Below are 26,978 nucleotides of genomic sequence, written 5' to 3'. Positions count from 1 at the left end.
TGGCAGTTTCTGTCTTGAGAATCCCACAGCAAACACATGAAAGGGCCCAGGTCTTGTTTAGCAGCAGGACAGGAGTGGCAGTTGAAATTATTGGAGCTCAGCTCTACGTCTCTTATGTCTCTGCCATTAACCTTTTGGCCATGAGTGGCTGAAGGTCACTGCCAGGAGTGGCGGAGCACTTGGAGCTGAGGACCAGAGGGCACAGGAGCAGTGCTGGGACTCAGCTGGCTCACTGGGGACAGCCCCAAGCACTCCTGCCTGTGGCAACTGGGAGGACAGAGCCTGCAGCTAACACTTGTCCCTCTCTTTCAGGCTTCTTCATCAGACCCTTTTACAAGATGATGCTGGGGAAGCCAATAACTCTGAAGGACATGGAGTCGGTGGTAAGCCAGCTGCTAGGCCATGTCAGTGAGGTCACACTCAGCTCCGGGCAAACTGCTAGGAGGCAGCAGTTCCAGTAACTGTGGTGCAAACAACGAGGCCGCGGCTGCAGCACTGCACAGATGCAGACGGGCAGGTCTCTGGCCCTGCTCTCTGCACCGGCTGTGCTGCCCCGGGACGACGGGGAGGGGATTAAGTGGCACTCAGCAGGACATCCTTGGTTTGCTCTCTTTAACCCTCAGGGGTCTGTCCAGCCCTTCCCTTAGCTCTGCAGCAGCTGCCTTTGCTCCCTCTAGCTCCCACTGCCTCGCCCCCCACACTCTGGCAGGATGTTCCTCTCCTGACAGTGCAGGAGCAAATAATGGTCTCTTGAAATTCACCCTTCGGCTCTCTTGCTGGGCAACGCTTAAGGACAGCTACACACCCTTGTTTCTTTGTGTTTGACGAAGGTGCCCTTGCAGGCAGTGAGGCCTCTTCTCCAGCAGGCTGGAGGGCTTAGTGCTCACAGTGCTGCATGACAGTGGTGCTGCAAAACACACAGATGTTCTCTGCCCACTTACCCAGGGAGCTGCAGCTGGTTTCTTGTGCTGGTCAGTAGTGCCAGTGTGAGCCATTTAACCAGAGTCACATATCAGGCTAGAGGTGGCCATGAAGTGGCCCATCCTAGCCTGCTTTACAGTAGCTGTGCACTAAGTCAATGCCCATCTGCCCACTGCCTTTGGATTATGGTCTCTTTCCTCACCTGTTCCATTTAATGTTCCCATGTTCAAACACGTTTAATTGTGGCCTGCAGGACAGTGAATACTACAACTCTCTGAAGTGGATCCTGGAAAACGACCCTACAGAGCTGGACCTCATGTTCTGCATAGATGAGGAAAACTTTGGACAGGTGTGTAAGGGTTTCCATGTTGCTACTGGCTGGGGAATGTCTCCTGGCTGTGACCCTGGCCAGCACTGAGTGCTCATGGCAGGCTGTTGTTAATCAGCCTCTGTTCCTGCCGGCACAGCCTGCCAAGCCTGGGAATGCCCAGGAGGAGCAGCCAGCAGCATGCCCTCCCTGCAAAAAACTCCTCACTAGCCTTGGCCTGGGATCGTCTGGGGCTTGGAAGGCTGCAGGTGACCTCACAGGAAGAGGCAGAGTCGTAGTCAGTGTGGTTCTGTGCTTAGCATCCTGGCACACTGCAGCAGAGGGCAGAGCACACTGCAGGCATCTGTCTCTGCTGCTGAATGGACATGTCTTGGGGCCTACTTGCTGACTGTAATTCGAGGGCTAAAGCAAAGAGATGCTGAGTTTGTTGAGCTGAGGTCGAGGCTCACCTGCTTGCCCTGCATGCCTCGGGGTTGCTTTGCTAGCTTCATGATGCCTGCACACAGGTAGTGACTGCACAGCAGACTGGGCTTGTACAGCACAGCAGCTCAGTAATACCTCTCTCGCAAATTACTTTGCCTTTAGGCTTCCGGGACCTTTGTCAGTGCCCTTCTTTAGCGCTTGGCCCCAGCTACCCTGGCCCACAGCACCCTCCTGAGAGGTGCCTGGGCACAGTGTGCTGTCAGGGCCAGCTGGCACTTGCCCTGAGCAAGAGGAGGGTTTTGGTTACATGGGCAGTCAGGGAGAGCAGTGAAGAGTTTCTGTAGCAGCCGGGGGTGTTTATTGGGAATTCCCATCATCATCTGTTCTGCAACAGTTTAGCTTCACCTCTGCTGCAGAAGTTTCTTCTCTGACTCAAGGCATACACCAGCTTACTTGGAGAGACTTCTTGCTCTTCTCCCAAGTCTTTAGGACTTCAAGTAGCTAATTGTGGTGGTGTTGTCTTACAAAAGATAGACCTGACCCCAGAAGAAAGTAACAGTGTTGGGAAGGACTGCCTGGAGGCCGAGTGGGGTTGTGAGAGACATGTCCTGAACTGATGTTGTGTTTGGGTTTCTGTGCAGACCTATCAAGTGGACCTGAAGCCGAACGGGTCAGAGATCATGGTCACCAACGAAAACAAGAGGGAGTACATCGAGTACGTAGGCGGCGGTGGCTTCGTGCTGGGGCACCAGGGGGGTTTATAACCAGAGAGTCAGCACTTGGCTGCTCTCATTTGCAGCTGTTAGGTGCAACCTGAAGTGTTGCACATCTCCCCCCACAGTTCCCTTTGGTACAACTGCTATAGTTCCTCCACTTGAAAAACTGTAAACAACCCAAAGGGGGCAGGCCTTAGCTTAGGCTTAGTCTTAGGCTTCCTCCGTTTGTCTGCCTGCCAGAGTGGGGAAGCAGGAACTGAGCTGCACTCGCTGGCATTCTGAGTTAGTGAGGAAACGTTGCCAAGGAGCTGCTGACAGAACAGAGGGAAGGACCTGGCTTTCTGGAGCTTGGCAGGTAGCTGTGCCCTAGAAAAGCCTTCATGAAGGGTTAATTGCTCAGAGATGGAAGGACCAAGTGTCTGGTCAGTCAGGTGCCAACAGCAAATACCTCTTGCTCTTCCAGTGTCCAGGCAAAGCCTGCTGCCGGCAACAGGAGGGTTAATAGCGGAGGAGGTGGCAGGGCTACGCCAGAGCCAGCTTTAACTGCGCCCTGGCCAAACTCCTGAAGGAGGAGCTGAGAGTCGGGAGGTGGCTGAGCTCTCTAAGCACTTTGTATCTTCCCGTAATCGGGGTTTTGTTCCTCTCCACAGCCTGGTGATCCAGTGGAGGTTTGTGAACAGAGTTCAGAAGCAGATGAATGCTTTTCTGGAGGTAAGGCTTCCTACCTGCTTCTGCTCCCCACATCACAGATTTTGAAGCAGATGTTTTTCACCTCAGTGTTAAGAGAGTGAGGAGTTTTAAAGCTTGTGTTTCAGTCCCCAGCTTTCCCTTGTATAAGAATATACGTAAGAGTATTTACTCTTTCCCCGATCAGATCATTCTCTTTCCACCTTACATCATTTTGAGCTTGAAATAATGTAGTAATTAATGCTTTCAATTAGGGACTCACACTTCAGCAACTCTTTCATTGTCACAGAATCAGTCAGGGTTGGAAGCGACCACAAGGATCAGCCAGTTCCAACCCCCCTGCCATGGGCAGGGACACTCTACCCTAGGTCAGCCTGTCCAGAGCCTCATCCAGCCTGGCCTTAAACCCCTCCAGGGATGGGGCCTCAACCACCTCCCTGGGCAACCCATTCCAGGCTCTCGCCACTCTCATGCTGAAGAACTTCCTCCTCACATCCAGTCTGAATCTCCCCACCTCCAGCTTTGCTCCATCCCCCTGGTCCTGTCACTCTCCAATAGCCTAAAAAGCCCCTCCCCGGCTTTTCTGTAGCTGCCTTCAGCTCCTGTTAGACAAAACCCTTAATTTTACATGGTAGGAGACATTTTAACTTTGTTTTGCTCCCTTTCAGGGGTTCACAGAACTGCTGCCTATTGATCTGATTAAAATATTTGATGAAAACGAGCTAGAGGTGAGTTTAACATCAGAGATGCACCACGGGCACCTGGCAGTCACCACTTACTGCTCAGGAGTCAGTTTTCAGAGGCAGATGCTTTGCTTACAGTGGGAAATGAGATGTTTCTCCCCAGTTAACAAGTCTGTTAATCACATAAAAGCACAACACGGTGTCCTTGAGTGGTGGCATAGAGCACAGCAAGGTGTGAGTCTGTAGTGAGGTGGTTTGGCTGGCTTGCTGAGAACCCACGTGTGCCCTCCCAGCCCTGCTGTCAGCACAGCAGCACACAGCCACGGTGTGCTGTGCCTCTGCAGTGCTCAGATGGCAGTTGTCCCGTTGTCACCATGCCCTTTCCTCCCCAGCTGCTGATGTGTGGCCTTGGTGACGTGGATGTCAACGACTGGAGACAACACACGATCTACAAGAACGGGTACTGCCCAAACCACCCTGTCATCCAGTGGTTCTGGAAGGTAAGCTCCTGGGGAGGCTGCAGGGAGATCTGTGCTGCAACCGAGAGGCTGGCCTGGAAACAGAGCCCAAGCTGCCGTACCTAAAGCCTTCTGCAGTGTGGGTGCCCAGCCTGTGCACCCAGAAAACCTGCCAACATGTTTTCCCTACATGTTGCTCTTAAAAACATGAGCCTCTTGCAGCCCGTGTGTGCTGTGCAGACCCTGTCTGGGTCTCTTGTATCACTTCCCTGCCCATGGCAGGTGTACCTGGAGACTCTGATTGTGTCAGCCCCAGAGGTGCTGCTGCAATGCCACCAGATCTGATTTCTGTACACCTTTGCAGTCTCTGGTTTTGAAGGCTTTTCTGTACTGCTCCTGTCATGCACCCGTGGTGTCCCAGGGCCCAGGCAGGGACAGGTCACTGACCCTCCTGAGTGGTGTCTCAGAGGCAGCTGGAAAAGGATGGTCCCTCTTTAAGCAGGGACAAGCTGCTACGTGGGGCGTGTATAAGCAGAGACGTGCATGTGTCTGTCAGAGGTCTGTCACTGCCAGCAGAAGCAGTGTTGGTGCAGCGGGGTTTGTAGCAGAGGCAGCTCCCTGACAGTGCTGTGTGCCCCCAGGCCGTCCTGCTGATGGATGCTGAGAAGCGGATTCGGTTGCTGCAGTTTGTCACTGGGACCTCACGAGTGCCTATGAATGGATTTGCTGAACTCTATGGTGAGCCCCTTTCGGCTGCGCCCCAGGCACTCGCAGAGCCTGCCTCGGAGCCCCAGCAGCACTGGAGAACTGGGGCAGGGTGTGCACTGGGGGTGATACAGAGACACTCTCCAGGAATAATACCTATGCCCTGTGAAAGAGCAGGCTCCTGCGTGCTCAACCAGGCACTCTGGGTTCCAAGTCTCAGTGTCTGAGCCTGCTTCCTCTGCACATGCCCTACACAAGGGCAGTTAAGCAGCTAAAGGGGCTTGGACAAAGTAGCCCCATTCCTATTTGCTTTCATTAAGAGTTTGCACCAGCTGGGGAACCCAGCCTGCCAGTGATGCAGCATTCCACGTTAGAGAGATGATTTAGGCAGTCTCTGTAGTGCCTCTCATCTCCTGTGATTTTCCTTTTCAACCAGGTTCAAACGGTCCTCAGCTGTTTACAATAGAGCAATGGGGAACTCCTGATAAGCTACCCAGAGCTCACACATGGTAAGTCAAGAGAGACCCTTGTCTCACTTTTCTGTGCTGTCCCACTGCCAGGAAGCTCCTGCTCCTCTGAGGGATTTTAGTTCTGGCTCAAACAGCTTTGTGTAAATGGGGCACTCCAAACTGTGTGCCCAGATCTGTAGGTATCCACGTGGCAGGCCAAGCACAGCCATTGGGTACCCGCCCGATTCAGGAGGGAGCAAGGCTCCAGCTTCCTACTGCTTGCAGACAGCACTTGTTCTGCCTTCTGACGCACAGCAGAGAGGCTTCACCCCAGATAAACTCCTTCCATTGCAGCCTTGCCAGCACAGGCTGTTCAGTGCAAACCTTGCAGCACTGACTGCTGCACGATAAAGTGTGTGTGAGAAGAGCCAGCTCTGCCTCTCTGTTCCCCTGCACTCACAGACAGCTGCACGTCTGCACCAGGCATTCTTGGAGCCAGGGCAGCCTGCCAGTGGTTTTAGGCACTGGGCAGTGAAAGCCATGGGAGGCACTTGGGCTCCCTTCCCTGCACCCAGTGCTGCTGTGAAGTGACTTCTCTCTCCCTCCCTGCAGCTTTAATCGCCTTGACTTACCTCTGTATGAATCTTTCGAAGACCTGCGGGAGAAGCTGCTGATGGCAGTGGAAAACGCCCAGGGCTTTGAAGGTGTGGATTAAGCGGCCACATTCCCTCCCCTTGGCAGGAGTTCTGCTGCCCGTCTGGGCCCAGGCCGACTCTGGCAGAACAGTTGCACAGCGCTGGTTCATGGAGCAAAGCCTGCAACCGTGCCGTGGTGCAGCCAGTGAGAGCTGTGCCCTGCAGGTGCCTTTCCTGGCCCTCCCTGCAGCCGCCGACTGCCCCACACAGACTGATCACATTTCAGCAGGACTTACTCTATTTATGTTGTGCCTCTGTAGGCAAAGCCCTTAATAAACATTTTACATCATTTCTAATGACAATGAATGGAATTAATAATTTTACAGGTCTAGTATTACAGCTCATGTTTACTTCAATTGATTGAGACACTTTCAGATTTTACTTCATGGCAATTAAATATCATATACTTGGAAAATGAGCATTTTTCTTAATTTCATACCAGACTTGATGCCAGTGTCATTTTTTCAAAGCACAGCCTGAGCCTCACCTTCCCACAGGTTTCAGGCTGTGCCGGAGGCTCTGTCCCCACAGGCTGCACGTGGAGAGCAGCTCTTTTCCCGAGCACTTGGATGTTTTTCTCTGGCTGACAGCGCATTTTTGTACAGAGACGGAGCAGCTCAAGTCAAGGCAGAATCCTGGCATACCCAGTCCCGCGTTCGCCACAGCAGCTGCCTGGGCAGTGGCAGTACCTGCATGTACTAGAGCCTTCTGGGGCAGGGCTGGCATCACCACTTCGGGAGAGGATGCTTAGCCCTGCCGCGACCTCTGTACAGTGACTCTTTTGTTACCCTGGCACAAGGGAGGCATTCTGACTGAACCCTGGCACTGTGTGATGTGGCACCATGGAAACGGCTCCAGCTCGCCTCCCGTTGGAGCAGCAGTGGGGCTCCGGCTGTCTCTAAGGCACCAGCTCTGAAGGCACTTTATGTAACACACGGCAGTCATACCTGTTTTCTATCATGAGCAGTAATGTGGTTCTCCTCCTCACTGCACTCGTCTTTCTGGTGCAATATCTATCGGTTGTGAATTTGGCTGCTGCTGATGTAGAGAAGAAAACCAACACGCAGCTGTAGAGCTGAGCCTGCAGACATGTTCCTCAGCAACTGTTTTTGTGATTTATTTTTTACTTAATCACAAAGATCTATTTAATATACACTGCTATCTAATTGATTTTGTTACCTATGCCATGTTGCATGCTGAAACTATACTGTCTGAGTTGCATCTCTTTTGTGACAGATTAAAAGTGAAAGATTTGTACTTGATCCACTGCAGTGAAATGGTTGCAGCAGCAACACAACACACACTTAGAGGGAGGCACGCCCCCACCCTCCCCTGCCCTCTTAAGCAAGTGAACAGAAGGCCAGGAACTGGAACAACTGTGGGCAAGGTGCCTAGGCAAACCTAAAACCTCTTCACAAAACCCTGGAACCCACCTGGCATTGCTGTACGTGACCAGAAACGCTGGGAAGAGGGTAACAGAAGCATTTGTTACACAGAGGAGAATGACAAGGACTAGGGAAACATTTGCAGCCTCCCCAGCTGCTGAAATGAGTAACCCATTCTCACTATCATAGCCTTAGCAAGGTAACAACCCCAGGCTGGCTTGAAGCCTCCTCCCAGCAAAAGCCCCCTCCTCACAAACCAGGACAACAGAAATCGGGCTCAATACAGACCCACCAACCAGCTAGGTGAGAAAGCAAAGCCTCTGCCTAAGGCAACCTATAAATAGGTACCACATGCTGGGCACCCACCTCGGCTCCGTGTGTCAGCACAGCAGCTTTGGGCACCAGCGCCAGAGACTGCTCCGCTTGCCGGCGGGTGGGCATACCTGTTACAGAGCACGTTTCGCGGAGCTCACCAGTGCTGCCCTCTGGCTTCCGAAAGACACCGAGCCCCAGGATGACTCAGCCTAGCAAGCTGTGTGTGATGCTGTGGTCCACCACCCCAGCCTGGAACTGCAGCATGACTTGTTTTGCGGTAGTCATTCCTTCACCAGGCTCCTTACTGGTCGGCTACATCATCAGCACAGAATTTGCTCTGTTTGCAGTTTATTTGTGCCTATTCTGCTCCCTTGAGTTCTGGCTGCTGGCAGGGCTGTCTGCACCTCGTGTAACCCTTTCAGAAGTTCATTCACTCAGCTGGTGCTGCAGCCCCCCCTCGTGCTGCTGCTGAACTCCTTCCCGTCAGCAGACGGCTCTGCTCCCAGGGGCCAAGCACAGCACTGAGCAGTGCTCTGCAGTGAGGTTAAAGCCAAACCGCAGCAGCTGGATGGGCACCTCCCTTCCACGATACCGAAATGTCCTGGCATGGTTACATCAGCAGGTGTAAGGACCCAAACCCCACACTAATTACCTTTGTGTTTCTAATTGGAAATGAAAGGCAAATGGTGGCAAGGCTGTGTTCCGAGTGGAGTCCTTTCTCTGTGCCACCTGTGTATGGCTGGTAAGGTTTCATTGCCCCAGAAATGAGGAGGCACAAATCCCACCACCTCTGCCAATATACTCCAATCCCAAAGCAGAATTCCAGCCATGCTCTGTACCCACCCACGGGAGATGCTGCAGTAGCTCCATTAGCCCTGAACACATCTGCACTTCCAGTCCAGAAGCTTGGCTGCTTCCCACCTCTGACAAGACAAAAATCCTGCACTACACAAATTCATTCCTTCTCTTTCAAGCCTGCTCTCACAAAAGCAACCACACCAGAGCCAGTTAAGGTCCAGCTGGACACGTATCCGATGGGCAGATTCTGCCACAGCAGCTTGAGCAGCAGGGCCACCATCTCCTCTGCCTCAGCACCCCACTACTTCGAAGCCAGCTGAATGACAATTCCAAGCTGCTCTCGCTCAGAGGTCAAGTCCACAGCCCCCCACCATTGCCTGCGTTCCCAGAGAATGCCATTACGAGGAGGGTGCCCAGGGTTTGCTATGGCAACCCATCAGGGAACGTCCCTATTTCACACATTCCAAATGATGGGATCACAGACAGATCTCTCTTGATGATTTCCACTGATTATTTCCCCCAGCTTTGGACTGCAAGCCTTGTTCCAGTCCCATTTATTCTTGCTCCACTGCATCTGCCATTCCCACCCCACTTTCCTGCTATCTGCCATGGGTGTTCCCTTGGCTTGGCAGAGCAGGCTCTCGAGTTTAAAGTGCAGCACGAGACAAAACACTCATTACAAGCAGATGTTGCTCCCTTTTCCCTGTCACATCTTAACCTTATTAATGTTTAGGGGGAGGTTACTTTAAATCTCAGTGCATTTTCACTTCTCTGGTTTCCTCTCCCCACTCTGCCAGCAGCGTGCAACGACGCAAACACTTCTAAGTTTTACCCCTGCAGCTTCCCATTTCAGATGACAGCACTTTCAGATCTGTGAGTGCTCCCGTAACGTGCCACAAGGCTCCTGCAATAGCCTAAGGGCTGGGGGAGCACTCCCAGCCCAGAGGAAGGCTGCAGTGCACACCTGGGCACCGGGCAGCACTGGCAGCTGGGGCGGCAGTGGCAGGAACGCAAGGAAGGGCACACACCACCTGTGCTCTGGCTCCCAGCGCTCACCAGCCTAGCGTGAGGCGACTGCCTTGCTCCAGGGCGTCACTCGGGCTGCCTGCGGCTCTGCACGCATCGCCGAGCCACAGGGCTACTCCCTGTGGGCTTCGCAGCCTCTCTCCAAACCGCAGTGAGCTCGTCTGGTTTCACAGACCTGTGTCACCAGCGGAACAGGCGGGGGACACGACCTCGCTGCGAAATCAGCTATAAGCTGAGGCAAACTCTGGACCTTGGACTGCAGTTAAAGGATAAGGGAGACGGCCCCGAGGTCACCGCTCGGCAAAGGGCAGCCGGCTGCAGCAGACAGACCCTTCTCCACCGCCCCCTTTGCACGCCGCGGGGCACATCTCTTCTCCACCGCCCCCTTTGCACGCCGCGGGGCACATCTCTTCTCCACCGCCCCCTTTGCACGCCGCGGGGCACATCTCTTCTCCACCGCCCCCTTTGCACGCCGCGGGGCACATCTCTGTGCCTGACACAAAACCAAACCGCGCTTCCAAGAAGCTAGAGGCCAACACTCTCTGCAAGTCTAGGAGCCTCCTTCTTCTGCAGGCCACCTAGAGCTCAAGGAATGGAGGGCTACTTGTTCCCACAACGTTTTCCCTACCATCCCAGAAGCTCTCGTGGCCCAGTGCTTTCCCTCTGTGAACAACAGCCTTCAAGAAAACAGTCAAGTCTCAAATGTTCCAGCTCCTAACCACGCATGCTGACCAGACCCTCCACTGTCTGCTTAGGCAGTAACAACGGACACAGAAACTGTGACTTGACATTACCTAGTCGGCTGCTACCCACACCATCTTGTGCCCAGCCCTGCCCAGCTGTGCCCCTAGGCTTCAAAAAGAAAATCAGAGCACGCAGCACAAAGCACAATGAATTGCTCTCCCTTTTATAAAGGACTTTGTTATGTGATAGCAAGACAGGGAGCATCTCTCTGTGGCTCTTCTCTGACTCTCGCTTGTAACAGCAGTACTGGCCCCAGTAAGAGAGCTGGCAGATGGCCCAATACTCAGGGAGAATTAACCCCCAAGACAGAAAAGCAGGTAGGGTTACATTAGAAGGAAGCAGCCCAAGACAAGTCCAAGTGTTCCTCAAAACCAGCCTAGATCTGACAAATGCTCTCCTCACCTACAGGTAAGCAGTGGCCTTGTGCCAGGAGAACAGCCACTGGAACAGTTTAAGTGTGGATGCAAAGGCTCTCTGCTATCCACAGCTTGGCAGTGCACTGGCACAGAGAAGAAATGTTTAGAACTCAAGCAAGATAAAAAAGCTCCAGAGAAACTTGTCCAGAGACAAACACTAAAGAGAGTCAGTTTCAGTTCTTCTAAATCACAGCTTTGGACCAGAACTTGAATCTCCCCCACTGTGGAGTCCTTGAAGCAAGATTTTCCTTTAACTTTGATGAAAAAAACAAATTAAGAGACACCCCTGCTTCTCAAGGAGACCTCTTCTCCCCAGAATTCAGCAGCTGCTTTTGTGCCTAGCTGCCTTCAGCTCTCGAATGCAGGAGCCAGAAAGCTCAAATCAGGTCCAGCTCAGAAATCCCTGGCCACTGATGCACTCAGACCCCTGAAACAGGGTTTGGTGACACACCCAACATATACACAATTGTACCAGGACCAGCTGCAGATTTGTGAAGCCCACCTTTAGCACCTTGGTTCCTGCTGACCCTTACTACACAGACCCTATTTGCTATGTGGCCATGTGGCAAACAGTCTGACAGCACTGGTACAAGAGGTCAGTATTTTTTTCTTTCTGGTGATAAAAGCATAACTGCTCACCCACAGCAGCTGCAGAGGTCAGACCAACTCTGAGCTGTACTGATGGCAACATTCCTTCCAACTTCATTCCAGAGATCCATGCTGTTAACACTACCTTACACAGCTTCCACTTGGCTCTACAGGAAGGGAACGGGGTGAAGGACTCGCACTACACCCACCCCTAAGCTCCTTCAGCTCTTGTTCACAAAGTCTGAGTATACTGCAGCTCTCTGCCCCAAGTAAGCCATCACCAGTACCCAAACCAACAGAGCAGAACGGATGGACGCAGCCCCAAGAGCCTGAGAAGGAAGCTCAGGGAATGGCAGCTCCACGGACAGCAGCTTCTGTGGAAATGTCTCTGGAGTGGGCTCGGGCAGCCTTGGCCCAGAAGCAGCAAGCAGGCTGCACTGGGTGTGGGGAGTGCAGCAAGAACCAGGCTGCTGGTGTGAGGAACAGCCCACACCGAGCTGCTGGCAGACAAACTGCGGCCAAGGCCACTGACCACTGTATTTGAGAAGTCCTGGCAGCCTGGCCAAGCCCCCACAGACTGGAAAAGGAGAAGCACAGCCCCCAGGAATCTCCAAGGCCATTCCGGGATTCTATGAAACGGAGAGAGAAAACACAACCTGCAGGGGAGTCAGAGGCCTTCCTGCAGCTGCTACACACGAACAGGGCTCCCCAAGGGACCCATGACACTACTGCAGACCATCACAACACCTAACAGCAATGGAACACCAGCACGAGTGGCACTTAGTGGAGGGGGCTGCCACAGCAGCCCTGGGCCAGTCTCCAGATGCAGCTGCCACCAGGCTCTCCTGCCACACAGCCACTCTTTTCAAGATGCCTTTTGTCCTTTCCACCCAGCTCTCTTTGCCCTAAGGCTGATGGGTATATACATCTGCCTATACTGCCTCTTATCTGTGCCACTGGCATCTGTTTAAATAGCTTTGTTTGAGCACATCTGCCCACATCCTGAAGGACAGGGGTCCAACGACCAAAGTGTCAGCTCATCTGGTCATCTGCTGGTGGCTTGTTTGCTCTGGGCTATCAGCTTCTCCTGGCAGCCGGAGAGGGGGGCAGGAGGCTAACACCACCCAGAAAGCTCACACCAGGGACTCTGTGACACCTTTCAGACTCTGAAATACACCCGAAGGACTTCTGAAATGCACCGAAAAGCTCAGCTACAAATCCTTGTCTCGTTCTTCACCAAGAGCAGAAAACACAACCACCCACTGAGAGGCGAGGCAAAGGGAACCAGAACCAAGCTCACCCCTGCCACGGCAGGCAGGCCGTGGGTGTATCTGAGTGCAACTTCTCACTGCTCCCTCCTGCAGCTGCCAGCTCTCCTCCAGCTTTCACTGAGACTGCAAAACCCCTCTAGAAGAACCCACCACTGTCCCTGCCTGCACTGGGGATGCTCTGGCTTTGTTCAATCAAACAGAAGGTGGCACTGGCCAATGCCACCTGCCCGCAGAACTGACAGCCTTGTGCAGACAAGTACACACCTGCTGGTCACCTGGGTCCTTCTGCCAGTGCCCCTCTCTGCGTGCAGGCTCCAACACACCTGCTTAGGCTGGGAACGCGTCACTCAGAGTTGGTGCAGCCTTTGGGCTTTCAAGACGCAAGTGAATAAAGCCCTAACCAGCTCAGTCTGAGCACTGGACTAAGGGCTTCCTGCAGCCCTTCCAAGCTGAGCTATGCTGAGATCATTCTGGGCACAGCCTGTTTTCTCAGGAACACACAGGCACACTTCCACACAGACCATCTCCTGCTGTCACTTCAGCCACATCACAGGAGGGAGCCAGTGCGGCTCCTGCACACACCTATGGCACCCATCTCCGACACCCTCAGAGCGACCACAAGTTAAAGCATGTGGCTAAGGGCGTCCTGCAAAGGCCTCTCAAACACTGGCAGGCCTGTCGTCCCTTAGCCTCTATGCCAGTTGAAAGCAATACAGAACACAACACCCCTCCCAACCACCAGAGTGCCCAGGAGGGGCTCCCAACCACCCTTCACCCCAACCTTATCCCAGAGTCTGCCTTACGTGCAAGGTGGTTGGAACAATCGGCAAGGGGGGGTCAGAAGGAAATGATTAGTTGGGTTACACCAATTCCAGACAGAAGCAAGGGTGAGACACAGACTGCCTTAGCTATGTTTGTGCCTTTGTTTCTATACATCTCGGCAAACCTAGGAATGAAATAGACATCACCATTGTTTTCTCTTCAGAGCCCTTAATCTAATTTCTCTCATTAAAATATTGCCATTAGCTTCAAACCAGCACACCTCCTCTCCTCCAAAGGAGAGAAACTCAGTCCTCAGCTGCTCCTCAGAGTACCTGCCTGCCAGCCCTGGCACCAGCTCTGCTGTCCTACTCTGGACACAGCCAAGTGACTTCACACCCTTTAACGGTGGGGCCCAGAACTACACAGAGCTCAAGCTGAGGCCTCACCAGCACTGAGTACAGTGGGACAATCCCCCCTCCAGCTGGCTATGCTGCAATTGATGCACCCCGGGTTGTGGTTTGCCCTCTTGGTGCCTGGGCACGCTGCTTGCAGAGGAGTGATAAGAACAATTAATGTTTAACCCTGCTCCAATCAGGTCCCCACGAGGCTGGCACACGTATGCAGCTCCCCTGCCACCCACGAGCACATGCGTTTCCCCCCCAAGGCACGCTGCCCAGCATCAAGACTTACTGCCTCCCCATGCCAGTACCAGCAGGCACCCCAGCTGGGCACACTGCTGCTCTGAGCAAGCCTGAGCTTCGCAGGGTCAGCCTCTTCTCCCCAAGAGGCACCCGGCACAGCTGCGTGCTTGGGAAGCCCGACAGCCTCCAACAGGAGAGCACACTCCTGCTGGCCCTGCCTGCCTGCAGCTGCTAGGGCCACCGTGAAGTCTTGTAGAGAGCAGCTCAGTGCCACGCCGAGGCACGCAGCCCCGGCCCAAGTCCTAGAGCAGTAACACAGACCTAGCCCAGCCTCGGAGCAGGCTTGTGCCCCGTGCCCTGAGTAATCGTTAACGACGGCAGAGGTGCGGGAAGAGTCCCTCCTGGCCCCAGAGCTGCAGGCGCAGCCGTGCCTTTGGCACCTTCCTGCCACACCACCTTAGGGGCTGCTGCACACCCTCCTGACAGTTGGTAGCTGGAGGAAATGACCCACTCGCCACTGGGGACAGGGCGGAGAGTCGGTGTGGTGTTTTAACTCCCTTGGAAGAAAAAGGAGCTCTCAGGAGTATTCTAGGAGCAGCAGGTGAGTTCTGCCTTCCATTTCACACACCAGTGGTAACCCCTCTGAACTGGGTACGCAGACAGAACGACCTCTGAATCCCTGTGTAGTCTTGTAGGTAGATCTGTTTGAGTGGCTGCAAACTGCAGGTGAATCCTTGCTTGGACACGAGAGTACCTGATCCTTGCTGGATCTCTGCTCCAACAAGCCAATCCTCTAGCTACTAGCAAGAAAAGCCACGCCACTGGGAGTGCTAAAAGGAGAGCGGCAGGCGCCCCTTCCCATCAGCACGGGACAGCAGCGTTCCATTTCAGTGCCAGCAGGAAGGTTTAGCCTTTAAAAACAAACCAGGGCAAATTCAGGCCTCTTCAGATGAAGAGGGCTGCTGGGACCAAGCAATCGTCTTTAAAACTCGTGGGACTAGAGGCAGCTGTAGCTGTTTTGTGCTGAGGGGCGTGGTGCTCCAAGAGCTCCCGGAATACCCCTGCAGTACCTACAGGCACAGGTGCTCTGGAGACACGCGCATTCAAAGCAGGCATTTGCTGCAAACAGGTCTCCTCCCTCTCCCCTCCCTGGGTTTTCTTTCACCCTCAAAAAACAGAGAGGCCCTTTCTCAAGGGGATGCTCACCTCGCCATTAAAAACAGCCCCAGACCAGGAGTGTGAGCAGCAAGCCAGCACCTCCTTCACACACGAGCACCAGCACAACGAGACGTTAAGAAGGGGAACACAGAACAAGGCAAGTCCATGTTTCATTTACTTGTGTTCTGAGCTTGGCACTGCAAAACCTGGAAAGCTAAGGAGGCCATGGCAATGGCAGTGAAGCTCTGGTGATCTGGTGTGGGCAGCTAACTCCTGCTGCTTCCACCCAGCTCCTCACGGCTTACAAAAGCTGGGTGTTTGCTCCTGCTCTCAACCACTTCCCTGCCCTGCTCGCCAGCCAGCAGCTCCCCCGCAAACAGACCACCTCTGCGCAGCCACACACCCAGCGTGGACGCCAAGCACAGCCCTGTCAGCTCTCAGGCACAATGTGGTGGCTTAGGAACTTGCCACCACTGCTGAAATTTACCAGACTAGCTCAAGTGGCTTGGAAGTAGGATGAAGCTACACTAGCAACAAGGCAAAATCTACAACCACAGAATGGTTTAGGTTGGAAGGGACCTCAAAGCTCAGCCAGTCCCAACCCCCTGCCATAGGCAGGGACACCTCCCACTAGAACAGGTCACTCAAGGCCTCATCCAACCTGGCCTTGAACACCTCCAGGGAGGGAGCAGCCACAACCTCCCTGGGCAGCCTGTGCCAGTGTCTCACCACCCTCACTGCAAAGAACCCTTTCCTAACAGCTAGTTTGAATCTCCCATCTGTGAGCTTAAACCCATTGGTCCTCCTGCTGTCATTACAAGACCTCATCAGTAGTCCCTCCTGTAGCCCCCTTCAGATACTAGAAGGCCACTCCGAGGTCTCCTCAAAGCCTTCTCCAGGCTGCAGAGCCCCAGCTCTCTCAGCCTGTCCTCGGAGCAGAGCTGCTGCAGCCCTCTGAGCATTTCAGTGGCCTCCTCTGGACTGGCTCAAACAGTTCCATGTCCTTGTGCTGGGGGCTCCCGAATTGTACACAGGACTCCAGGTGTGGTCTGAGGAGAGCAGAAAAAAGGGGCAGAATCGCCTCCCTTGCCCTGCTGGCCATACTGCTCTTGCTGTCTGGACTGCACTCACACTGCAGGCTCATGTTGAGCTTCCCATCAACCCAGACCCCCAGGGCCTGTTCCTCAGAGCTGCTCTCAGCCGTTCCCCACCCAGCCTGGCGCTGTGCTGGGGACTGCAGGCATACACATACAATATGTGAGTAGGTATTTACAGTTCTATACATGATAGCAGTAACACAGAAATCCAAACTCCCTCTCAAAGAAAACCACCCAGAAGGGGCTCAAAGCTGCCCTCTCCTTCTGCCTGTCCTTTCCCAGACAGGCAAACAAAACCCAACCAGCCCAGCTTAGGTTGTTATGTGTTAGCCAAGATCTGCAGAGATGTTAGAGCAGAACAAAGAGGAAACGAATAGATCCAGCATCCCGGAGTGAGACAAGCTCTTTACTTTTTGGCTTTGCATCCCTCTCAGCAAACCAGTGATTGATACAAACTTGATCATTATTTAATTTTTACAACCAATGATGTAATTTCTGTCATTAAACTATTCCACTTAGCCTCAAGCCACACACAGGGCAACAGGAGTCTTTATTGTAAGACAGCTCTGCCAAGTGCACAGACATGAAACACATCCCCTGCACATTCCAGAGTTGCAGAGCACCACACCAAAGAAGCATTTTCATCTGCCTGCTGGAGAGGCTAACAACCCACAGGGCTAGCTGGTGCACTGCCCCACTCAGCATCCACAGGACCACCTCCAACTCCATTAACTACACATTTTTTTAATTGCACCCTCATTGCACAGCATGAAGATGGGGAGAGCCAGGGAGGGGGCAGGTTTTCAGGTGATTTAACTCTGATTCCACCCATTTCCCTTTGATGCCCATTCTATAAAGACCATCAAATCTAACACATGCAACAGCAACTCCACCTCCTGTTTTAATTCCTGAGCACTGGAGCTACCTCATTACACACAAAGATTAAAAGGCCACTTACCTGCTAGCTGCAAGCTTGCTCACTCCAGTAGAGTTAGTCCAGAAGAGCCACTACTGTCTCTGTGTGTACCATCCAGTGTGACAGGTAAGCTTCTCCAGCTGAACCCAGCCTGTTCTGGCAGTCACTGCTGGGATCGCCCCTCAGAAGCTTCCAGAAAGGTACCTGAGCCACCCTCACAACTAACCTTAAGGACTCACTAACTTCCTGTCTGACCTACACATCTGTGTAGCTGCCAACCCCACTCCTACAGCCTGCAGACTATGGAATTTCTGCTAAATAAGGTTGCAGTTCCCCAGGCCAGGCAATGCTACTGCTCCATCTTGTCTAGAAGCCAAGACCTGCTCTTCTCCCACCTGCTGCCCCTGTGCACAGGGTAATTTGTGCTAATGCCCAGCACCTGTGTCAGGCTAAGCCAGAGCAGCTGCACCTGCGGCGCTCCACAGACACGAGCTGCGGATGGGGGCAGCCATCGCCCGGAGGCACGAGATAGGAAAGCAAACAGCACATGGATGATCTCCGAGTGCTGAAATCAGGGTCTGGTGGAAAAGAGTTCAGCCCGGCAGAACTGTGGCACGCAGGGCTGGCACAACTGTGCGAGAGTCAGTTTCTCGCCGCAGGGAACAGTAAACTACTTGATGATTGAGGTACAGCCGTGTGTAAAGCGTATGCCGAGCAAGGGAAGCGTCTGCAGTGCCACGCCACGAGAGCTGTTTTAGTCACCAAACGTGGCTGGGGGAACGCAGAGAACACACCCCCCCAACCTGTGCTTAAGCAGCCTCATCTTGGCTGCTTCTCAGCTTTGGCCTTATGCACTTCCAGCAGGAAAGCTGTGGGAGTTATTTCTGCCGTCACCAGCCAGAGGCAGGGCAAACCAGGGCAAGGACACACAGAAGTGCCAACAGGGGGTGACAAAGACCTCCTATTCGTGTCTTTCTATGGGGGCAAACCATTTTAACACCTTCCATTTCGATACAAAGATCAGAAAGGGCAACGGCTGGGGCAAGCCTGCACTGGCTCCTTTGCCATCGTGTCAGCTGAACCTCTCCCTTGAGGCACACGGGTGGGCAGGCAGGGGAGATCACACTACAGCTGCGCACAAGCAACTCCACAAGCTGAGGAGCTGAACCGCCCTCGGTTACCGCTGGCCACAGCAGGCAAAAGGCACAGGGCACCCTCTCCAGCCTGCTCCTAACCCCTCCTACCACAGCCTTCACTAACTGCTTCAGTGCTGGCTGCTGCCACTGAATGCACCTGGGCAGCACTGCACCCCCGCAGAGGCTGGCTTCTCCCTCCAGAAAGGGACAGCATGTGCCCGGGAACTGGCCCTGCCCACACACCCAGGGGCCAGAGAGCACCGCCGGCAGCCCACCCCGTCTGGAAACTTCAGTGGCCCCTGACAGGGCTCCACCCCCAGCCCACCCCTTCTGGAAACTTCAATGGCCCCTGCCAGGGCTGCTCCCTCAGCACAGCCCCTTCGGGAACCTTCTGCGGCCCCTGCCAGGGCTCCGCCCCCGGCCCCGCCGCTCCCGGCGCTCGCCCTGGGCCCCGAGGGCTGCCCCGAGCCCGGGCAGCTCTCGGGGTCCTGTCCAAGGGGGTGTCACGGGGGGCTAAAGGCTCTCCCGGTTCTGTGGAGTTTAGCTCTGCAGAGAAGGTGAACAGAGTCGCCTGTCCTCATCTAGCAAAGCAGCGGCGCTGCAGCAGGGGCAGGGAGCTGTCAGTGCGCTGGCTGCGCAGGGCTGCCGCATGGCAAACCCGCCCGTGAAGCTCCGCACACCTCTGCAGACACCTGGCACCGGGGTTGGCGAGGGCAGAAGGCAGCAAGGCAACAAAGGGCCTCTTAGTGCGGAGGTGGCAGAGGAAGATGGTGCTGGGCACTGCTGAGCCAAGCTGTGATTGTTCATGGCAGCTGCTGCAGAACCCTTTCGGGAGACAGCACTGAGCTCAGCAGGTCACCATGTGCAGCAGCATGGAGACTGAAGCCAGGGACCAAGGGGAGGTTGTGCTCCATGGGTCCCAGAGCAGAGAGTGGCATCTTGAGTCAATTCCATGTTTCTAATGGCTGCCAGCAATCAGAACTCACCGCACAGCAGCAAAGTGCCCTGGCACTGCCTGACCCAGGGCACTGCCACGTGGGGCCCACAGCTTTGTGGCCTTACCACTGGTACAAAAGCCAATTGTCCCAGGGAAGGAGGCCTGCAGAGCAGCTGGTAAAGGGCCGGGAGGGAGGGAAGTCACTTCTGCTAATGTCCATCACCTCGTGGTGTTGCTTTGCTGCCATTTGTGATTTATGGAACTAAGCCTTTCCCTGCAACAAGCAGGCTGCAGCAGTGGTGGACGGGAGCCTTTGGTACCTGCTGCTGAATAGTTGATTTCCCAGGTGAGTGGAAGCAAGAGAGCTGACCTGAGCAAAGGACTCGGAGCTAGGGAGCCCAGCAGCAGTGTCTGCAGAGGAGATGCCCCTAGTTCCCACTGAGTGCCAGCCGCCTGCACACAGCAGCCTCTTGCACAGCCAGTCTGCAGCTGGGCTGCTGGGGAAACCCAAACTTTGTGGATGGCACCTTGGCAGTCAAGACTTGACACACCTCACCTGAAGACAATCCTCAACCTGAACTCTTTGTGTTGGGTGTGTCAGACACTGGGCAACAGCAGGATGGTCTGAACTGATGTCCTGAGCTGGACAATTGGGAAACTAAGATCAATTTCGATTGCTGAGCCCCAGCAGAAATCAGCAGAGATCATGGTTTGCAGGTTAAATACCTTTGCTCTACTTTCTGCTGCTCCGAGTTAATCTTTCCTTATCTAGTAGCCAGAATGACCAAATAGGTAATCTTTAACCACTAGCCATCGACTTACAAGGGTCACTGCAGTCTCCCTTCAGTGATCTAAGCTGCCCTGGCACTACGCAGGCCTCCCCTTTGCCTGCTGCACTGTGGCAGTAGCTGGTGAATGTGCATCTTTGTGAAGGCTGATGCCCCTCGAATACTGTGGGTATCTGGGATTAGCAGATAAATAGCAGCTTTTCCTACCTGGAGCCCAGGAGTTCTGTGGCAATTTCCTCTGAAAAACTGCATGGCAATCTCCAGAGCTGATCTAAGCCAGCACGGAGTCACTGCAATGGGCAGCTCAAAGCACAGGGGCACATTCGGTTCCATTGCTGGCCCTGCCAGTCTTCTCCATACAAGGATGTGGCCTAAATCTTTGACCCAGGTTGATCTGACAGTGTCAGGCCAAGGAAGTGCTGGCAGGAGGCAGCAGGATTTTTCCATAGGTGAAGGAGCTAATGCCAAATCAGTTCAAGAGTATTGATTATGTGCTCATTAAAGATAGAGCTGGAGTAAGGCCATAAAGATACAGCTCAAGTTCTCAGATGTGCATTGCCATTAGTGGAACAGTTCTGAGGCTGGAATCCAGGGAGGCAAACCCATTAAATGTCAGGATTCCAGAGGACTGCAGAATGGGAGGCTACCTGGACTGGTGGCTCATTAGCTCCCTTTTAAACCTCTGTGCTTACAGATTTTTCAGCTCAGAATCTTTTGCTCCAGCTCCCTTCTCAACTGACAGTGTAGTTTCTCCCTCAGCCTGGCTTTAACCTGAGGTTTGTGATGAGCTGGAGAAGAGGAGGCCTTAGGCCATCCAAATGAGGAAGAGAAAGCTCTTCCCAGTCCACTTGCTTCTCTTCACTTACCCTACCTGTGCACCATGACTGCTCTCTCTGCTACTTTATCTTCATACAAAATGCAGACTATTCTGCATGTAGAGAAGAGCAGAGCCCAAAGCCCACATCACATACGTGAGCCCTGATCTGAAAGGCTCCAGTCTGAACCCAGTGGTGAAACTGGCTTTTGAAACCCACTCTGAATAAACACAGGGGTTGTGGGGTTTAAGCCCTTTCAAACAGGCTTTCTAAAGGAGCTTTGCTGAACACATAGTGGATTTGTTATCAGAGTTAGCCAGCTGCAAGAAAGGTTTATTCTTCCAAAGGGGGTGATACCACTCAGGCAGCCCTGCAGGCCCCTGCAGTTTGTGAACAGAGGAAACCAACTCTCCTGACACACCGAGGAGAGCTCCACACACTGAACATTCAACCACTGTTTTGCAGCAGTGCTGTTCTTAACCACAGCAGTTTGTGATTAAGGTCCTGTAGAAGCAAGCCCTAGCTTCACTCTGCCTTTTAAGCCTTCCCAGTGTGAAAAACTTCTGGGTTTTGCTCCTGCAGCAAGTTGTTACTGACAGCTTCAAAGTCAGACTGAACTTGGACGTTGCTCATTTTGCTTAGGGTCGTATCTAGGTATTATCAAGGGAAGAATCTGGCAGGTTGCATTATTTGCCCTTGTGCCACCTTTAGTAACAATTACACAAACCAGTTCCTCTCTTTTTTTTTTAGGAATTTCCAAATACCTTGGCACTGAATTCCAGAGAACTGCCCCCCAAGCAGTCTGCAGCAGTGCTGCCTGTTGCAATGCTGGCTTAGCTTCTCCCCATGGCTCCACATGCAGTGCTCAGAACTTCGCTTGCAGTTGCCCATCACCATTTTGAGGAAAAGAGCTTTTTTTTCCCCCAGACACAAGCCAGCAACACCAGGGAAGTGGTGTTTGCTCTGTGACCAGAAGCAGCACGTTGTAATCTTCTCCTGGAGAACATGTGGCCTTTGGGGATTTTTTATGCCAGGTCTTTTGCCCTCTTTTGACAAATGAGCAAACTGTGATCTACCTCCTGCAGACTTCAGATGCACATTTGCCTGTCCAGAATGGTTTGCACACAGCATTCTGCTATAACTGCACAGGTAGCTTGTAATGTTTGTCCCCAGACCTTCTTCTACCGTGAACTAGCAGGCTATGAACTAGTACTACTACTATTACTAGTAGTAATTCTGTCATCCTTACACTATGTGCAGGTACAAGTCCCAGGTGAGAGACTTTTCATCAAAAGCAAGCAGTAGCAACACAAGTGCGAGCAGCCCCTGCTTCAGGAGGGTTTGCTGAATAGCTCTGTGGCAGAAGGCAGCAGGGAGGCTGAGAGCACTGGAAAGCCCTGACCACCAGAATTCTACCCAACACGAGAGCAGCCGTAGCCAGGCGATTTGCTTCCTAGCATTGCAGCACAAGCATGGCAGAGACAGGCCCCCTGCACACACATATTCACTCTAGAACATCCCCAGTCACCCTCCCATTAAGGTCTTGGCAAGAATAAATCAGGAGGCTGTGTCAGTGCGTCCGAGTGGCTGCAGAGCCAGCTGAGGTTGCCAGGCAGACACAGTGCCCCTTCTCCTGCAGCACCCCAAGGTGGGGAGCACAGGGATCTGACACTTTCAGCCCACAGGAGGGACTGGGATTATGCTGTCGCCCTACTAACCGTCAGCTGCTAGCAAGGTGGATTTGTGCTTTGCACTAATGAAGGTCCCCAGCGGAACTGGAGAAGGGCAGAGCGAGCAGTCAGCTCTGTCCACACCCGGCAGCTCACGCTGCTTTTGCAACTGATCAGTCAGCAGGTCCCCAGTTCGTGCAAGGGAGCACAGCAGTGCTGAAGTGTGTGTGAAGCCATCAGGCTGCCCACCCCTGTGCACAGCAACATCACTGCACAGGCCGCCCGGCCGGGGCCTTCCTCTCCTCGTGCCCGTGGCACTGCTGCTTGTGTCGCTGCCGCACCTGAGGCTGGAGCGATGCCGCGAGCAGTGTCCCAGGAATCGGCACCCGAAGAAGCAGCAGCAGACGGTTCTTGCCGTGACAGACCTGCGGTCCTGGTACATGAGAGCCCCGAGGAGGAAAGACAGGCCATGGCCTGGTGAGGGTGTCCCAGGGCTGTGTAGCTTGAGCTTCTTCCATTGCACATCTCCATTCTGTCTTTGAGTCTATTACCTCTTCACCCAAAGCTCCCATTCTTAGAGCTCGTGAATCCTGGCCCATTTCATCTGACCCTAGCAGTGGGGAGGGAAGGCACTTTTGGAAGGAGGGAGGCTGCATTTGACTTCTGTCCAAGGTCTGCTTGTACTAAAGCTGGAAAACAATGGAAGTGCAAGAGAGAGAAGGGGTTTGGCTGCTGGGTAGACACATCCAGGCCAAAGAAGTAAAGGGGCCTGGCTCCTCACTTGTGTGAAGGATCATACTCAAAATTGTGCCTTCTAAACAAATAGTATTACTGAGGCCTGTCACATGGTGTTGCGATGGGATAGAAGCATGCACGGCCATCGGCGCCCCCCAGGCACCTACCAGGAGGGAGGCTGCAGGGAAGGCGTGACTCTGGCTAGGGAAATCTCAGGTTCAGATCCCATACCTGCCTTTGCAAAAGGGGCAATTCACTGTGTCCTAAGCTTGGGGTTTATGCAGAGGTCTAGCTCTTGGTTATCTCTGTCAGGTCCTGAAACTGCTGCCTTTGCCAGGGGTGCTCAGTGCACAGCTGAAGTCAGATCTTTCCCCCATCCCATACATATGCTAGAAGAAACCACGACTGGCTCCTGGGGAGTTCTGAGGAAAAGACAGTAAATCTGGATCAGGACATGAAAACAAGGTTGAGAAGGCCCAGCAGTGAAGAGCAAGATGAAGACTGTGACCTGAGGAACTGACAAGATCAGTCTCCCTGGAAGAAGCAAGCGAGCAAGCTGGAGCAAGAGCAAATACTCTTTATCTCGGGTTAGGCAAAGCAGGCAGCCGAAAAGCCTCCAGGTCTTGCCTTTTTCCCTACCCACATATGCTCCTCCTGAAGGGAAAACTCAGCTTTCAGAGCTTTCTTTCCACGCTTTGGTCTGACTAAAGGTGACTCTGGCTCTGTGCAATGAGGGCCATTTCCCTCCCCCAGATCAATATTTTAATAGGACTTATCAGAAAGAGAATGAATTGTTTACTTTCAAACCGCAGGATCCCATAAAGGGCGAGGCAAAGGTGGCCACTGGACGCAGAGGCTTGCACCAGCCCACCACTGCTGGCAGCTGCCGGGAGCAGAGCAAGAGCTCCGGCGCTCCCCGGCAGAACGGCGTGCGGGAGGCTCGGGGGACTCAGGTGTGGCAGACGGTAAGTGCCTCCCTGTGCGTGCTGGCGCGAGGAGAAAGAGATGCGCAAACGCAGCAACGAGATAGCGCAGCTGAATTCTGAGTACCAAGTGCCTCAGCCTGCCAGAATACCCCCAGGTGCCTGTGGCCTGCCTGTCGTTTACCAGGACACCTGCGCTTATCCAGAGATTAGGTTTTATTGGTGCCAGTGGGCACCCTGAACGTTTATTGTTTAAAATCCAGGAAGGGTGGCAGGCAGCTGGCAGGAAGTGTGGTTACACTTCACCAGGGTTACAGGAACACTTCTGTGCCCAGTTACACCAAAAGGACAGGGTCTGTGAGCCATCAAGGTGCTTCCTGAAAAACCCCTGCGGTGGAACATTCCAGTGATACTCTGTAGACTAATATCTAGCAGATACCAGTAAAACGTGGATTGGTAATGCCTTTTCCTCTGATGCTTGTGCTTTGCTTTCTCCCTGTAGCGACTTGTAAGTTTCCCACTGGTGTGGGTCGGGTTTTTTTCACTGCAGTACTAAAAGCTGTGACTATTTCTTTCTTTGATTGCCTTTTGTCTTGCAATTATTCCTGCTGAATTGATGGAAGATTCCACAGAGCTGTGGAACTATAAAACTGCCTGCTGGCAGCTGCACTGGTCGCCTACTGTTGTATACGTTTCAGAGTGCAGTCCAGAGGCTGCCAGGGCCTGCTGCTCTTTGCCCTCTACCTGCCAGCGACTGTCAGGCTTCTCCCCAGAAAGCTTCCTTAGAGTAGAATCCCACCTGAGCTCTCCTCTCTGCTGCAGAGGGAGAGCTCAATGGAATGTACGTGAGGAGGAGAAATAACACCACCCTCACGAGGAACTGGCAATGTGCAGCACTTACATTCCTTTGCCATTCATTTCTCACCACTATAAGCCAGGCACTTGTACTACAAATAGCCTCACTGCCCTGGGGCCAGCTGCTGCAAGCTGCACCCTGTGCAGAGAGAACACCCTGGCAAACCACACAGTCTGACCTGGTGACCAGCCAGCAAGGGTTTGTTTCTCTGCTTTTCACCAGCCAAGGGCCACTCAGCTCTGCTGCCAGTCTGCTTTGGCTGCAGCTTCATTAGATCTCCTTGCACACCAGCAGTGAAACTGGTGCACAGCCCTAGCAAGTCTGCGCTGACTGATGGATGCTGGCTGAGCTAGGTTACACTGGAGACACGGACCCAGAAAGGACACAAAGCTGGAGCAAACGGCGAGGAGGAGAGGAGGACCTGTTACACTGCCGAGTGTGCTGCTGCTGAGGCAGGCAGCCAGCTCCTCTCCGTGCATCAGGGTCTCCTCTTTGCTGGCCCTTCAGCTTCGGGTGCTGTACAACAGTGAGCTAAACTTCCCTGCCTGGTGGTCTGCATACGGACACCCGAGTTTGGGAGCCCTGTGCCCTTACCCTTCGGCATTTCCCATCACAGCTCCTTCCGCTGTCTGAAATCAGCCTGCATCTCCTCTGGAGAGCAGATTGTTTTCTGGAGCATTCCCTTCAGAGAGCCATGTGCTACTCCCCACAAGCCCCAGGGCTCCGGCTTACCTAGAGGGAGCTGCCCAGACACAATCTTGCACCTCTCACAAACTGCAACGTGCCCGAATCAAGCCAGGAGCTGCCTCTCCTCCTCACACCAGCTGGTATGTAAACGGGTGAGCTTTGGTCTCACCACGCACAGACACGTGGGTCTCCTGCACGGCTGTGCCCCGTTCAGCATCACCTTCAAACCGCATGGGTGTACAAAGAGCTGAGGGCAGAGGTTTGTGCGGGAGCGCATGGTGGAGTGCTGACGGCAGGCTGGGGGGGAAACAGAGGCGGCAGGGCTATTAGCCTGGGAGCGACACAGGGCAGGGAATTAGGAAAGATAAAAGATGAGATTGATGGGAAGGCTAAGCCCGTAGGAGGGGCTCCTCAAAGGACCTCACAGGCTGCTCTCTGAATGCTGTCACTTGCTTAACGATCTTTCACTACAGTGCAACCAGACCCAGCAGAGCAGGGAGGGCCAAGCTCTGCCTCACAGGGGTAGCAAATGCTGCTGGCGATGTAAACATGGGAGCTTCAGAAACAAGGAAACAGATAGGTTAGGAGCATTGCAGCAAGAGCTTCCATCCTCATCTCTTGGCACAGACAGCTCCAGCCACTGCCATGCTGCTCCCAACCTGTCCAGAGGATTCTTTCTTAGCTCAGAAAGCTCATCAGATACAACCCCAAACATTTTGGTCCGCAGCACACCCAGGAGCTACTCAAACTCACCGATGGAACATCAAAGCTTAATGTACTCTGGGCTCTTTGGAAGAGTTCTTCCAGCCCCGGGGGGGGGTGCAGAATTCCACTCAGAGCTCTCTTTTCTTTCCCCGCCCTGTCCTGAAGTGAGGACAGCGCAGCACGGCCCGCAGTAAGGTAGCAGTGCTGAGCTGTCATTGCTGCCAACGCACACTCACTGGCTGGCCTGCACTTGCACACTTCCATTCTCCGCCCCGCAGTCAGCATTCCCCCCAGGTAACACCCCATGCTCCTGCAGTGCAAATCACACGAGCTGACACTCCTTACAGATGAGTAAAAGCTGACACATGGGACAGTAAGACCCTGCAGAGTGATTCAGTCCTCCTCCCTTCAGCACTATGTGTCTCAGGATAGGACCCATCCCTGTCTCACGGTGCCCACCCATCTCCTTTGCGTGTCAAGGCATGCTCCAAACTGCTGAGCCTTTGGATCACTACAGGTAGCTCAGACAAAGCTGCCACCTCAG

General features: G+C 53.6%; 1 protein-coding gene and 1 long non-coding RNA gene across 12 annotated transcripts in view; both read left to right on the top strand.

The window, feature by feature from the left end:
• The window catches only part of NEDD4L (NEDD4 like E3 ubiquitin protein ligase), a 64,271-nt gene extending 56,944 nt beyond the window's left edge, over window positions 1-7,327 (top strand). For all 11 annotated transcript variants that reach the window (XM_064141780.1, XM_064141782.1, XM_064141783.1 and 8 more), the window contains 9 exons: window positions 313-383; window positions 1,175-1,270; window positions 2,314-2,387; window positions 3,039-3,099; window positions 3,744-3,803; window positions 4,151-4,258; window positions 4,858-4,954; window positions 5,358-5,430; window positions 5,983-7,327. In XM_064141780.1, the coding sequence (XP_063997850.1) occupies window positions 313-383; window positions 1,175-1,270; window positions 2,314-2,387; window positions 3,039-3,099; window positions 3,744-3,803; window positions 4,151-4,258; window positions 4,858-4,954; window positions 5,358-5,430; window positions 5,983-6,085 (743 nt within the window). In that variant the 3' untranslated portion in view covers window positions 6,086-7,327. The remainder of the gene's footprint in view (window positions 1-312; window positions 384-1,174; window positions 1,271-2,313; window positions 2,388-3,038; window positions 3,100-3,743; window positions 3,804-4,150; window positions 4,259-4,857; window positions 4,955-5,357; window positions 5,431-5,982) is intronic.
• Window positions 7,328-21,849: 14,522 nt separating this feature from the next.
• On the top strand, window positions 21,850-23,359 carry LOC135174509 (uncharacterized). Its single transcript, XR_010301947.1, has 2 exons — window positions 21,850-22,007; window positions 22,119-23,359. It is a non-coding gene; the product is annotated as an uncharacterized LOC135174509 (long non-coding RNA).
• The last annotated feature ends 3,619 nt before the right edge of the window (window positions 23,360-26,978 follow it).

The sequence above is a fragment of the Pogoniulus pusillus genome, unplaced genomic scaffold (assembly GCF_015220805.1).
Source record: "Pogoniulus pusillus isolate bPogPus1 unplaced genomic scaffold, bPogPus1.pri scaffold_72_arrow_ctg1, whole genome shotgun sequence".
Taxonomy (NCBI): Eukaryota; Metazoa; Chordata; class Aves; order Piciformes; family Lybiidae; genus Pogoniulus; species Pogoniulus pusillus.
This window is presented reverse-complemented; position numbering and strand designations above follow the sequence as displayed.